Genomic DNA, 13,681 nt, shown 5'->3' with positions numbered 1-13,681 from the left:
AAAGGAAAGGCAGGGAGCAGGGGATCAAAAGTGCTCCCCCAAGGAGTTGGGGGTTGGTTCTGGTGCCCTTAGTTTCTGCGGCACCAAACCAGCTCAGCCTCAGGTTTTCTTTTGCCCACTTTAAGTGGAGTTTCACAAATAATGAAGCTGCCACCATTTTTTATTTGTTTGTTTTGTTTTTAGTTTTTAAAGTCCATCCTTCCCACATACCATCTTTTTTAAACTTTTAATTTGTTTTATTCCAAATACCATTTTTTGTGTTGTTAAACCTTGTTCAGTTATGTTCATTCCAAACCATAGTCCAAAGAGCCTTTTTACAACATTTACTGCATAATAGTTTGCTAATTCAAAATAGTGTAAAATACAGTCATTTGTAAGATTCTTGTGCTTTAAAAACTGTTCGTACATGTGTTCATTCCCCAGTACCTCCATTAAATAAATAAAGAAACCTAATTATCTACCCCCTAAAACAAACAAAAAATGTACTTACAAAACATTGTACTGCACTTGTCAAATATAAATGAAAAGATTGGGTAAATTAGCACGTAAATGTGAGTGGTGTTTGTGCAGACGGTAATTCTAATTACTGAAAATAGCCATAGTCCTCAAAATTTAAGGTATCAAATTAACTTTCAGATCTTTCTAAATGAATAGTTAGTATTATGGCGAAATATTTAACTATCTTGACTTTTTCTTCTACAAGTACTTCTACAGTATTTTGATAATGATACTAAGATGAATTATACAATCCTTCTGCAGATTATTTTAAAGTTATGTGATTCTGCTAAATTGATCATTCATTTTTTAAAATCCTTTAATATATTCTTTTGGTAAAAAAAATCCCTTAGCTAACACTAATGAACTCATCTACAAAACAGAAACAGACTTGCAGACATAGTAAACAGTCTTATGGTTACCAGGGGAGAGGAGGTGGGAAGGGATAAATTTGGGAGTTTGAAATTTGCAAATGTTAGCCACTACATATATAAATAGATTAAAAAAAACCAAATTTCTTCTGTATAGCACAGGGAACTATATTCAGTATCATGTAATAACCTTTAATGAAAAAGAATCTGAAAACAAATGTATGTATATATATGCATGACTGGGACGTTATGCTGTACACCAGACATTGACACATTGTAACTGACTATACTCCAAAAAAAAATTCCCTTAGCTAAGACGTCCATATGCACCTCTATGACTTTTGTATGGTTTTTCTGTAGCTGTCTAGACACACTCTGATTAACCCTTATGTCTGAGTCCAGCATCTGATGGGGAACATATATCTTAAAAAGGAAATATTATTTGTTCTTAGAGCCCCTAGGATGAAGTCTGCCCTGTTGGAAAGTGTCCAGGTGTGTTCATGGGTGCTGGGGTAGCCCCCGCTGTGGCCCTTACAGAGGGTGGGAGACTGTCAAAGCGAGACTTTCTCCGTGCACTGGCTACATGGGTTGCAGAACTGTGCCAGAGAAGAGACGTGGGTCTGTCTGCAGCAATCCCAAAGGCTATGTCTGTAGTGTCTGGTCATGGGTGACCAGGGGCAGAGCTAGGCCTTTTTGGTCCTTGGAAGAAAAAAGAAAGGTTCTGCATAGTCTGTCTGCCATCCCTGCCTCTATCAGGGGGTGACTCCTTGGTTTTATAGCCCTGACTGTACATACAAAAGGAGGCAGTCTACCTACATAAGCCTCCGTTGCCTTCAGAGCAGTTTCCACATGTATCAGTCTCTAGCGATGCGGAGCTCCCTTTCGGATACCCTTACTGAGTATAGGCCACATACCCTGAAGTGCTAAGACGACACTCTTTGGCCTGTTTTTGTGTGCTACTCCTATAGATTCAGCCTTGCATATTAGTTTGTCCTTGCTGTGTAACAAACCACCCCACTACTTAGCATCTTCGTTTTTTGGTTTATTTGCTTTGGGGGGGGGTAAATTAGGTTTATTTATGTGTTTGTTTATTTATTTAACTGAAGGCACTGGGGATTGAACTCAGGACCTTGTGCATGCTAAGCATGTGCTCTACCAGTGAGCTCTACCCTCCCCTCTACTTAGCATCTTTAAAAACAATTGTGGTTCTAGGGGCTGGCTGGCAGTTTGGGCTCAGATCGGCTGAGTGGTTCTTTTGCTAGACTTGTCTGGGCTCAGGTATGCCGATGCTGTCCGTCTGTGGCTTGGCTGGGGCTAGGTGTCCTCAAATTTCCTTGCTCATATGTCTGGAGGTTGGCAGACTCTCAGCCAGAGAGAGCAGCTCACTTCTTTTCCAGGGGACCCCTCCAGCAGGCTGATCTGACCCTGGTGGTCACAGGGTTCTCAGCAGCGAGAGACCAAGCCCCAGTGCCCAGGTGTGTTTCAGGTCTCTGCCTGTGTCATGTTTTCCCCTTAAAACAAGTGACACTGCTGCCCAGATTCAGGAGGTGGGAATAAAAAGACTCCACTGCGTACCCTAAAGTAGAAAGACTAATATGTTAAGCCTATTACCTAGGTTCAACAAGTTTCAATATTTTGCTTCATTTCCTGCCTCTATTTAAAATTTTTTCTCTTCACTGATGTATTTTTAACCCCTTTATTGTGGTATGATTCCTGTACACTAAACTACACATATTTCAGATGCACAATTTGGTGAATTTTGATAGATGTATACACGCATGAAACCACCACCACAATCAAGATACCTAACATTTCCATCACTTCCCAAGAGGTGCAACTTTCCGACTCCCAATTTATCCCTTCCAACCCTCTTTGCCCCCTGGTAACCATAAGTTTATTCTCTATGTTTGTGAGTCTGTTTCTGTTTTGCAGATAAGTACATTTGTGTACTTTTTTAAGATTCCACATGTAAGTGGTAACATATGGTCTTTCTCTTTCTGGCTGACTTCACTTAGAATGACGGTCTCCAGGTCCATCCATGTTGTTACAAATGACATTATTTTATTTTCATGACTGAGTAGTATTCCATTGTGTATAGATACCACATCTTCTTTATCCAGTCATCTGTCGAATTCACTGAAAATTTTAAGCAAGTCCCAAACACTGCTCTATGTCATCTCTAGGTGTTTCCATATGCATCTCCTAAGGAAGGATACCTTACGTACGTAGGCACAATGCGATTATCACATCTTGGTATCATCTAATACTCAGCCCATAATTAAATGTCCCCAGTTGTCTCAAAAATGTTCTTCTTACAATGAGTAGATTTGAAAAGGAGTCCATCCACAGAAGGTTCATAGTGGTCCCAACTTGCTTTGCTTTTCTCTTTTTCTATTCATTTGTTTTGACAACTGGGTCAGTTTTCCCCTACAGAACCTGCCACATTCTATATTTTTCTGTTTGCTTGCTTGTGAAGTCATTTAATCTGCATCTCCAGCTCCTGTATTTCTGTTTATGAAAGTTGAACTATGGGCTGAATTCCATCCAGGTCTGACTTTGTGGTCAGGTGGGTGTCCTTTGAAGACAGTACTGTGTTCTTCCAGTCGCATCACCCAGGAGGCATAAGCATTCGCTTGTGTTGCTTTTAATGATGCTAACATTGATGGATGGGCTGGTCCTTTGATGATCATTGCCTGGATCTGTTATTTCAGTGTTATATGATGATGATTTCCTAATTCTGTCATTCCTTCCAGACTTCCAGATTTATTAGCTGGAGTTTCCTTTATAAGGAACTCTCCCTCATCAGTTAGAGTTACTGGATTATCTGCAATAGCATTCACACAGAACATATCCTTTCTTTTTAATTGACAGCTTATGGAATAAGGAGTCGGTGCCCAAGTCAGATCCAGAACTGCCCAGTCAGTAGTTGTTTGGCGCTTTCTTGTTTGTTTACTCTTTTTTATGATATTACAGCCCTACCTCGGAGATATCAAAGGTTCCAATCCAGACCACTGCAGTAAAGTAAATATCACAATACAGCAGGTTGATGAATTTTTCCATTTCCCAGAGCATATAAAATTTCTATTTACACTATACTGGAGTCTGCTTTTTAAACATTTAAAGAAATTGTTTTTACAGGGGTGTAGGTAATTAGGTTTATTTATTTGGTTTCTTGATGGAGGTACTAGGGATTGAACCCAGGACCTTGTGCATGCTAAGTATGGGCTCTACCAGTTAAGCTATACCCTCCCCCTACTGTAGTCTGTTAAGTATGCAATAATGCTATGTCTGAAGAAACAATGTCCATACCTCAATTAAAAAATATTTGATTGTTTAAAAAATGCTAATCATTATCTGACAACACAGGGTATCACAAACCTTCAATTGATAAAAAATGCAATACCTGCAAAGTGCACTAAAACAAAGTCTGCCTGTATTAGGAATTCATGGGTTTTCGATATTCAGGGTGATTCCATCACTTGCATTTTTCTGAGGCTCAAATTGTTTCTTCTCTGGCCCATGGGAACTACTTGTTGTTGGCTTCTGTAACACTTTGATCAACTTTTCTTTGAGAACTTCCTTGCTTCCTGGCACAACATATCCCAGGACTGTCTTGTGTACTTCTTGCTTCAGACCTGTGATCAGACTTTCCTGGCTGGAGGCTCCAGTATGGGCACTGGTTGGGCTCATTGATAGGGAGTTTTTATTATTTCTAGTCCATTCCCTGGCAAGAGCTAGGAACCATGCAGACACAGTCAGCCCTCCGCGTCCCTCGGTTCTGCCTCTATGGATTCAACCAATGGCAGGTTGAAAATACTTGGGAAAAAATTCCAGTAAATTCCAAAAGCAAAACTTGAATTTGCTGCACACTGGCAACTGCTTACATAGTGTTTACATTGTATCAGGTATTATAAGTAATTCAGGGATGATTTAAAGTGTATGGGAAGATGTGCACAGATTATATGCAAATACTATGCTATTTTATATAAGGGACTTGAGTCCCGCATATCTCCAGGGGTCCTGAAACGTTATATATATACATATACATGGTTTGTTTTCTTTTAATTTTTTGGGGTGGGTAGGTAATTAGGTTTACTTATTTATTTTTTGATGGAGGTACTGGGGATTGAACCCAGGACCTTGTGCATGCCAGGCATGTCCTCTAACACTGAACTGTACCCTCCCCCCGTAAATATGTTTTTAAATGTAAGTTATACTGATTTATAACTTAAATTAGAATTGCAAAATTTTTATTTAACTTCTTTGATTTTATACTTTTTTCTCTGTTCTCTTAAATGGAAATTTTCAATCCTAACAATGTTAACATACACTAATGTATGTTGATGTATTAACTTATATATAACTAATGTAAAAATATATACTATAATTTTAGTATTATTAGCATATACTAATATATGTCATATGAACATTATTACTTTGAAATCATTGTATATTTACATTTAACTTTGAAACTATTATACACATAATAATGCTAATATTATAAATTATTGTATGTTAATAATGCTAATCTATATTAAATATAACATATTAGTTAATATACTTATATATAACAGCTAATTATTATATGTTAGTTAATACACTAATGAACATGTAGCAGTTTTATATTAGTTAATACACACATACATAGATAAAAGTTTCAAAGTAATAGTGCTGATATTAGTAGTAACAGACTACTGACTAAAATTTAGGATTTCTTTGCAGTACTGTTTTCCCTAGAAGATATTATACTAAGAACATACAGTCAAAGTACTTTGTGTAAGTCATTGGAAAGAATTCTTTTCTTTGTATGGTTAGGCCATCAAATTAATGTATATTTTCTCACTGCAGTTTTTTTCTTTTTTTTTAATTGAAGTTCAGTCCATTATAATGTGTCCATTTCTGGTGTACAGCATAATGTTTCAGTCATACCTACATATACATATATTCATTTTCATATTCTTTTCATTATAGGTTACTACAAGATATTGAATATAGTTCCCTGTGCTATGCAATATAAACTTGTTGTTTATCTGTTTTATATATAGTAGTTAATATCTGCAAATCTCAACCTCCCAGTTTATCCCTCACCACTCCATCATTGCAATTTGTTTTCAGTTTTTACAGATTTCTCTTTTCTTCTTGATTTCATTTGTTTAATATGTAAAACATTTTTATATTCCCAAAGTCAAAAGTATATTATAAAGTCTCATATGATCAGTGTCCTCTCCTTCCTCCAAAGGCAATTCCTTTTATTTGTTCTGTTTTCTTTCCAGTGTTTCATTTGCGAATATATGTATATATGTTATTACCTTTTAAAAATTACTTTAAATCTAAAAATATATTTACCTCTTTTTCAGTGGAGCTCCACTAACTTTTCTATATTTTATATTTATTATTTATTTTCAGAAACTACTACTGTAAAGCTTTTATCACATATACATGCATAAACTATTTTTAAAAAATCCAAACATTATTCTTTGGGGGACCAGACTGTTTAGGTAAGATTTCTTCTAACCTTTAGATGTTGTTCGAGGCTGATGAAATATCTTACAGCAGTTCTTCTGCAAAAGTAAGTCTGAGAAAGAAAGTTCTTTGACTATAACAAGAACTATGAAACTCTAGGCATACCCTATGTGTTGTCCTCTGTGACTATTTAATTTATACCCTGCCTCATTCATAGTCATGTACAGAAGCTTGAATTTAAGAAAAGTCTAGAGGCTCAAAATGAACATGTCCAAGACAGTTTTCATAAAATTTGGAAAAAAGGAGGCTTGGCAAAGTGGATGAATATCAGAGAAATTAAAGAGTTCAAATTGGCAGAATTTGATGTACTTTTGTTAATAATGTTGTAACAAAGTTAATTTTTTAGTTTTTAACAAATCTACCATAGTTATATAAAATGTTGACATTAGGGGAAGCTGGATGAAGGATGTAAAGGAACTCTTTGTACTATTTTTCCAACTTTCCTGTAAAGCCAGAAATATTCCAAAATAAATTTTATTTCACACACAAGCAGCAGACTAAAAAGAGTTAGAGTGCATTAAATATAAAAGAATAGTTAAAGAACTTCCACAAAGCAATAAGAGAAATAACCTAATGGGAAAAAAAGAGGTAAATGAAATAAACAGGCAGGTAATATTTTGTCTACCAGATGGGCAAAAATGTACAAGATTAATATTATCAAGGTGGAGGAAACAGAATGGGATGACCTGATATTCTTGGTTGATAAGTCGACAGTATCAGTTTTAAGACTTTATTTTAAATAAGCACATACTTCAACCAAAAAAATCTATTTGGGTATCACTTCTAGAGAAATACATGCATATGTGCACAGAAAGGCATAAATGAGGATTTTCATTGCAACATTATGATATCTAAATCATCTTAGATAAACTACAGTACATCCATATCATAAATACTAGATAGCCATTTAAAAATCATGAGGTCAATCTTGGGGAGTGATGGAAATGTTAGGTATCTTGATTGTGGTGGTGGTTTCATAGGTGTATAAACATCTGTCAAAATTCATCACATTGTACATCTGACATGTGTATTTTAATGTATAGGAATTATACCACAATAAAGACGTTTTTAAAAAAATCTTAGAAATATAATCTTAGGGCACAAAAGCAAGTTGTGGAAGGATATGTGCAATATGATACTATTTAATAAAGTTTTTAAAATGCATTTAAATACATTCATTTGACATAATCTCCAAGATGAAAATAAGTGAAAAAATAAATTATAAAATGGTAAATATAGTCTATATCATTTGTTAAAAAAAGTGTTACTATGTTTATCTACACATTTCTCTCTCTCTCTTTCCATATATATGTGTAAATAAATACTCAGAAAGTAACCTGGCATATACTCTTTAGTTAAATTTAAATACTAGTATTCCTTGGTACTGGGTGTGGGGAATGTGGTTCAGTTGGGCTTTTAAAAAAAATCTATTGCTTGAGTCTTTTATAAAGGAATGCCCGCCTGTATTAGTTATGAAATTCAGGGGGAAAAGAAAAGACACCAAGAGACCTGGGCAGGCACTGACAACAGAGAGACCTCAGGTGACAGAGAGGTGATGGAACACTCTGGAGGGAGGGACGGAGGCGAAGGTGACTATATAATTTGTAGGATACAGAACAAAATGAAAATGTAGGACTTTTGTTTAAAACGCAGAGAAAAGAATCATTAAAGGTACATATAATTTTATCATGCAGCCTTTCAAAATTTATTTTGTTCTTGTTTTCTTGGGCGGTAGGTTCTTAGGTTTATTTATCTGTTTATTTGTAATGGAGGTACTGGGGATTGAATTTCGGACCTCGTGCGTGCTGAGCATGCGCTCTCCCACTTGAGCTCTACCCTTCTTCCCTTATCATGTCTCTTTGTATCGGGCTAGCTCTAAATACGAAGATCAGAATATTTAACTCTTATGAGGTACTACTTAAATTATACAGTTCCTGTTTCATGGCTTGTGCCTGGAGTTTGTCCCTCAGCCAAGCCGAAAGAGATGAGCACAGGCAGACTCAGAAAGGTTGGGAGGAGAAAGGACCCCATTCCCACGGAGGGACCAACACTGGGAGCACCCCTGGGCCTGGGGATAATCGCAGCCAGAACAGACCCTGCAGGGCCATAGGAGTCCCACTTGCCTCCTGGGCCTGGACCCTCTTCTCATAAGCCGTCTGACCTAACCACCCTGCTGGGCACGGGGTCTGGGAAAGTGGAGCCGCTGGCCTGCTGCTCCAGCCCCCAGCAAACCGCAGCCAGCAAGGATGCTGAAACCTCCATGCTGGGAAAGCTTGGTACCTGAATGAGGGCTGAGAGAGAGGCTCACCCACTCCAGGGCATGGTCCAACCAGGCACCCATCAGAGGGGAGGTGCTGCTGCCTGCCTGGGGCTCTTGCTCTGCCCAGGATGCTGGGGATACCCAGCCTTCGTCTGGATCCCTGCTAGGGACAGAGGGCAGTGGAGTGGGAGCGGGAGGGTGGTGTGTGGTGCACAGGCTGGGCTGCAGGAGCTGTGGGAGTGGACAGCCTAGAACCCCTCCAGGGAGGCCATAGGAGACGGGACCGGGCCACAGGAGACGTGGGAGCTGAGGCCCCAGGTCCCCAGTGCACATGCCATTGTCCCATTGACCTTCACTTACAAAACACACATCCAAAGCAAAAATCGTCAAGATTCAAGGCAACCCTGCAAAGCATGAAACCCCACGTACAAGGCCGTTTCAAGCCCTGGGCTGTGCAGCGGCACTGGTGGCCATGGCAGCCTGAGTAGGGTCAGGGTTTCTTGGTTTTGTTCTTTTGCTTCCCTCTGTTTTCAAGAGGGGAGATCCTAGAGGAAGCTTGAATTCTGAGACGTAGACTCCTTTAGTTGAGAGAGGACAAAGAAGATGGCCAGCTAGCCTCCCAGAGGGGATTCACAGCCCAGCGGGAGGGAGAGAGAAGGAGGGCAGCTGTTCTGGGTGGGGGTGTCAGATTTGGCAGGGAGGGAAGGGTGTTACCATTCCTCAGTTTCTATTTTCTCTATGAATTACTTGCTTGGGCTGCCGAGGGGGTCTTTGAGGGAAGATGTGACACAGGAGTTGTGAAGGAGAGGCCAGCCATTGTCAGACGTGAGTCAGGGGTTGGATATCCAGTCTGGCTTAAGTCATGGCTTCCATGGAATTATGAGCTTCCAGTCTCCCTGGTCATGTGATACTCAGGTTCCTGAAAGACAAGGCTCCACCTGGCCCCACTCAGAGGAAGGATGGCTCCACCACGACTTGTTTGGCAGGGGGAGGTAATTAGTTTTATTTGTTTTTAGAGGAGGTATTGGCAATTGAACCCAGGACCTCGTGCATGCTAAGCGTACACTCTACCACTTGAGCTATACCCTCCTGCCTGTTTATATGTCCTTTTTAAAATTACATGATGGTGATGGTAACATTCTTTCGGTTTTTGTTTTCACTGTGGCAAAACGTGTATCATATAAAATTTACTATTTTAACCATCTTTAAGTGTCCAATTCATAAGGTTTGTCTTTAAGTGTCTTTACTTTGCAAAATAAATTAAGACTGGGGGGTGGGTATAGCTCAACGGTAGTACACATGCTTAGCACGCGAGAGGTCCTGGGTTCAATCCCCAGTACCAACCTATAAATAAATGAATAAAATAATTAATTAAAAAATAAATTAAATGACTGTAACTCAATAAAAAAAGTTTAAAAATAAATAAAAATAGACTGACAGTTGTCATCCTATATTGCCCCTCTAAAATGGTCTTTCAGTTTTTGTTTTCTTTTTAGTTTTGAAATCGAGACACTTTATGAGCCTTAAAAAGCTCTTCCTTATTTAAACGACTTTATGGGCAGAGGAAACTTCTGAGACATTTTATAGAAAGTTTAAAGATACGGCATGAGACTGAGATTAGGATTACTTATTTTATTTCATCGTTAGAATGCTCTGATAAAGTTCTCCTAATTCTGGTATCTTTTATGTATATCCCTTTCTGTGACATCATCAAAATTGTCTCATATTCTCCCACAGTGCTGTAATACTTCCCCTTTGTATTTCATGCGTACTCACAGATCAAACTAAAAATAATATGCTTTTCTAAGGATATTTTTTGTAACAGAAATATAAAAATACGTATACAAAATATGCATATGGATTTAGTTGTTCATTTAGTCAGAGCTGTTATACTAAATGGTTCTAAGATTTATAGAGATTATGCACATATACTGGTTTTTTGGTTTTTTTTTCCATTCTGAGCCTCAGACACCAAAAATCCCACAGGAAGTTGTCTTTTAAGTGTTGTGGTTTTTAAGTTTCCGGTTCAGTTTGCATTAGACAGTCAGAAATAATTTGTGCAATTGAAAGAGATTCTTGATTAACTTTATTGTGATTCTAAATGAGAGTCACAAATTTGCTTGTATTTCTTCCCATATAATTGATCTAAGGCGCTATAACCACCTCCATATGTAAGCATTGAAGTTTTGATATAATTTGATGTTTTTGGTGTTCAGTGGATAAATTCTTCATTGTTAAAGAGGCAACTCTCTGATATTATGCTTCATGCTTTCTACTTCTTATGAGAGCATCTCCTCAAAAATAAACCATAGGAATGGAGACGTGTTTTTAATTAGTGACAATCTTTATTTTTACAAATGACAAAAACTTTCTCTTGATTCTTTAGTGAAAAGGAGATACATAAAAATACATCATACTGCTCAATTTAGATATAAATATTATTGAAAATTTTTAGAGGATACTACTATTCATTGAAATATTTTTATTAATGTAATTTTAAAAGCACAGTATTCTCAAAGGTGAAATTTCTCGCTTGATTTCATTATTTTTTAAACCACGGTAAAAGTAAAATTAACTAAAATGGTAATCAGGTGTCTTAGATCTTCGACAAATCCGTATGTAATTTGGCATTTAAATTATATATGGCAGGCTTGATGAAAAGTGACAAATGAGAACAGAGAAAAGGTCTTGGTGCATTTGAATATCTCTGGGAGTTGATCTGTGAAAGACACTATACCTGGTTCTAGGCAAGTCATGTTGGTTGCACATCTTATTAAATGGGGAGACTGGTAAAGATAATGTGGAGCATCTTCCACAGCTACCTTTTAAAATAAAAAAAATAATAGTTCCGCAATTTAAAAAAAAAGCATTTGCTCATAAGGAAATTTTAATTACAATTCTTAAAAGATTGAATAAATACTCTTTGTCCAAAAACAAAACAATCTCATACAACATGACTTGAAAACAAAAGTGACTCCAACCATTTCTGTGTCGGGGATGGAGGTAAAGGATAGGGTTTGATTTGCAGAATGCTTTTTTCTAGTTTCGATAGCTTCAGGTTGCAAAATATATGGTATTTTACTGTGAAATCTTAATTGATATTTATGTATGATATACCGGTATTTCTTGATTAAGAGAAGTTCGATCTTTTCATAGAGTTGAATTGTAAAGAGAACCATCGTCTAAAGCCTGACTTTATGCTCCCCCCCCCCCATTTCTCGTGTACCTTCTGTGGCACTATACTAAGTACTTTAAGGATGTTACCATTCATGTAACTAAGAATCTCTGACATTTGTGGAGAATAATGAGGCTGGAAGCGGTTTTTTAAGTATTTCTTGGTGTTCAGCAAGGCTGTCTGCACTGTGGGAAGTCTGCGTAGTGGCTGATTAAACTGGACTTGGGGACCAAACGTCCTTTCCTGCCCAGCGTGAGCTAGAGGAACTGGGTTAGAAATGCAAGGCAGCTTGACCCCTTCACTCACCAAGAATTTCAACGTTTTTGATGCCAAAAATACGCTTCTGAGATCCCTGTCTAGATGGGCTGGAGAAAGACTTTGGCTGTGTCTGGAGGCCCCATGTGGGTGGGCCAGGACTGCTTGCCTAGGGTTGCCCGTGACCTCAGACCAGATCTAGGACAGCCGGTGCTCCGAGCGCGAGAGCTCTCGGAGACGAAGCCAGGACGCACTTTACAGAGACTTATCTGCCTCAGGGAACAGCGGAACGCAGCCGTGACAGCGGTTCTTCCCCGCGTCCGGTACCCGCTGTGCCCGCCCAGCCCGCCGCCCCCCCGGCCTGGCTCCTCGAGGGGCACGTGCACAACTCAGGGCCGTTCTCCTGGGGGCGATTCTTGCCGGACCTTTGATGCAAACAAACAGGAAGACACGCAGGCCGCCGGAAACTCAGTTTCCACCAAGTTACTTCGGAAACTGGGCTCTTCCGCGCCTAGGGTGGGATCCGGGGAGGAAGCGGGACCCGGCCGCTCGCCCCACCCCGTTGATGGCTCCGCCCCACTCCAGCCACGCCCACCAGTGGCCCCGCCCCGCATCTGGCCCCGCCCCGCCGGGCCGGGCATGCTCAGTGGGCCGGCCGGGCCGGCAGGTCTGCGTGGCCGCCAGCGGTTGCCGGCGCCCGCTCCCCCCGCCGACGCCACGTCCCTTCCCCGCGGCTCGTTCCCGGGCGGTTACGTGCGGAAGCCGGCTTCCGAGGCGCGAGCGCGGCGGGAGGCCGAGTGGGGACCGCGCTTGGAGGGAGGCGCCGGCCGGGCGCACCCGTGAGGAGACCGAGCAGGCGGCGCTGCCCGGACTTTTGTCCGAGTTGAGTCCCTCCCCGTGGGCCGGGCCTCCCTGCCGCCCCCGCCCCACCCCGCTCGCTCTCGGGAGATGTTTATCTGGGCCGCGGCGTGAGGAGCCGGCTGGCCCGTGGCGCGGAGTTTCGGGTCCGGGAGCCTCGCGCGGCACCGGAGGGAGACAAGATGTCCGCCAGGGCCGCGGCAGCCAAGGTGAGCGCCTTCGGGGCCACCGGGCCCGCCCTCCTGCCCGCAGGCGGCGGCAGGGCCTGGGGCGGCGGGAGAGGGCGGCCAGGGGCCCGGAAAGGGGCGGCGGGCGCAGGGCCGGCGCTGGGGCAGGTGCATCGCCGTGGGCGCCCGGCCCGGCTTCGGCTCTGGCCCCGGCTCACCGTGGCGGCGGGCGGGGCGCGCAACAGGTCGGGCGGCGGGGAGTGGGCACCGCGGCTCCCGGCGCGAGCTTGCGGGTCCGGGGTCAGGGTTCGGGTGCCGCCTCCCGCGACCGGGTTCTGCCGTCCTTGCGGGAGTGGTTGGTCCCCGGCGAAACCGTGCAGTTTCGCTCTGATGTCACTCTCGCTGGTATGCGCGTGCCAGCGATAAGACACCAAGACAGCAAAACGCTCGGCTTGTGTGTTGTAGGTTGGGTTGGTTTTTTTTTTTTTCTTTTCATGCTTATTTATTTAGGGTAAAAATTATTTATAAGTGGAAAAAAATTAACCTCTTAACACTTTGTAATAGTTTACTTTGAATT

At 41.1% G+C, this 13,681-nt stretch overlaps 1 protein-coding gene across 6 annotated transcripts in view; it reads left to right on the top strand.

Annotated features, from left to right (window-relative positions):
- Window positions 1-13,681, top strand: part of TJP1 (tight junction protein 1) — a 212,428-nt gene that overhangs the window by 103,484 nt on the left and 95,263 nt on the right. The window contains exon 1 of one of the 6 annotated variants that reach the window (XM_074354108.1): window positions 12,818-13,146. The exons of the other annotated variants lie outside the window; for them this stretch is intronic. Within the exon in view, the coding sequence (XP_074210209.1) occupies window positions 13,120-13,146 (27 nt within the window). The 5' untranslated portion in view covers window positions 12,818-13,119. Of the gene's footprint in view, window positions 1-12,817; window positions 13,147-13,681 lie in introns of those variants that run through there. 6 annotated transcript variants of the gene reach the window in all.

Source organism: Camelus bactrianus, chromosome 27, assembly GCF_048773025.1.
Source record: "Camelus bactrianus isolate YW-2024 breed Bactrian camel chromosome 27, ASM4877302v1, whole genome shotgun sequence".
Taxonomy (NCBI): Eukaryota; Metazoa; Chordata; class Mammalia; order Artiodactyla; family Camelidae; genus Camelus; species Camelus bactrianus.
The sequence above is the reverse complement of the archived record's forward strand: the minus strand, read 5'-3'. Positions and strand labels throughout refer to the sequence as shown.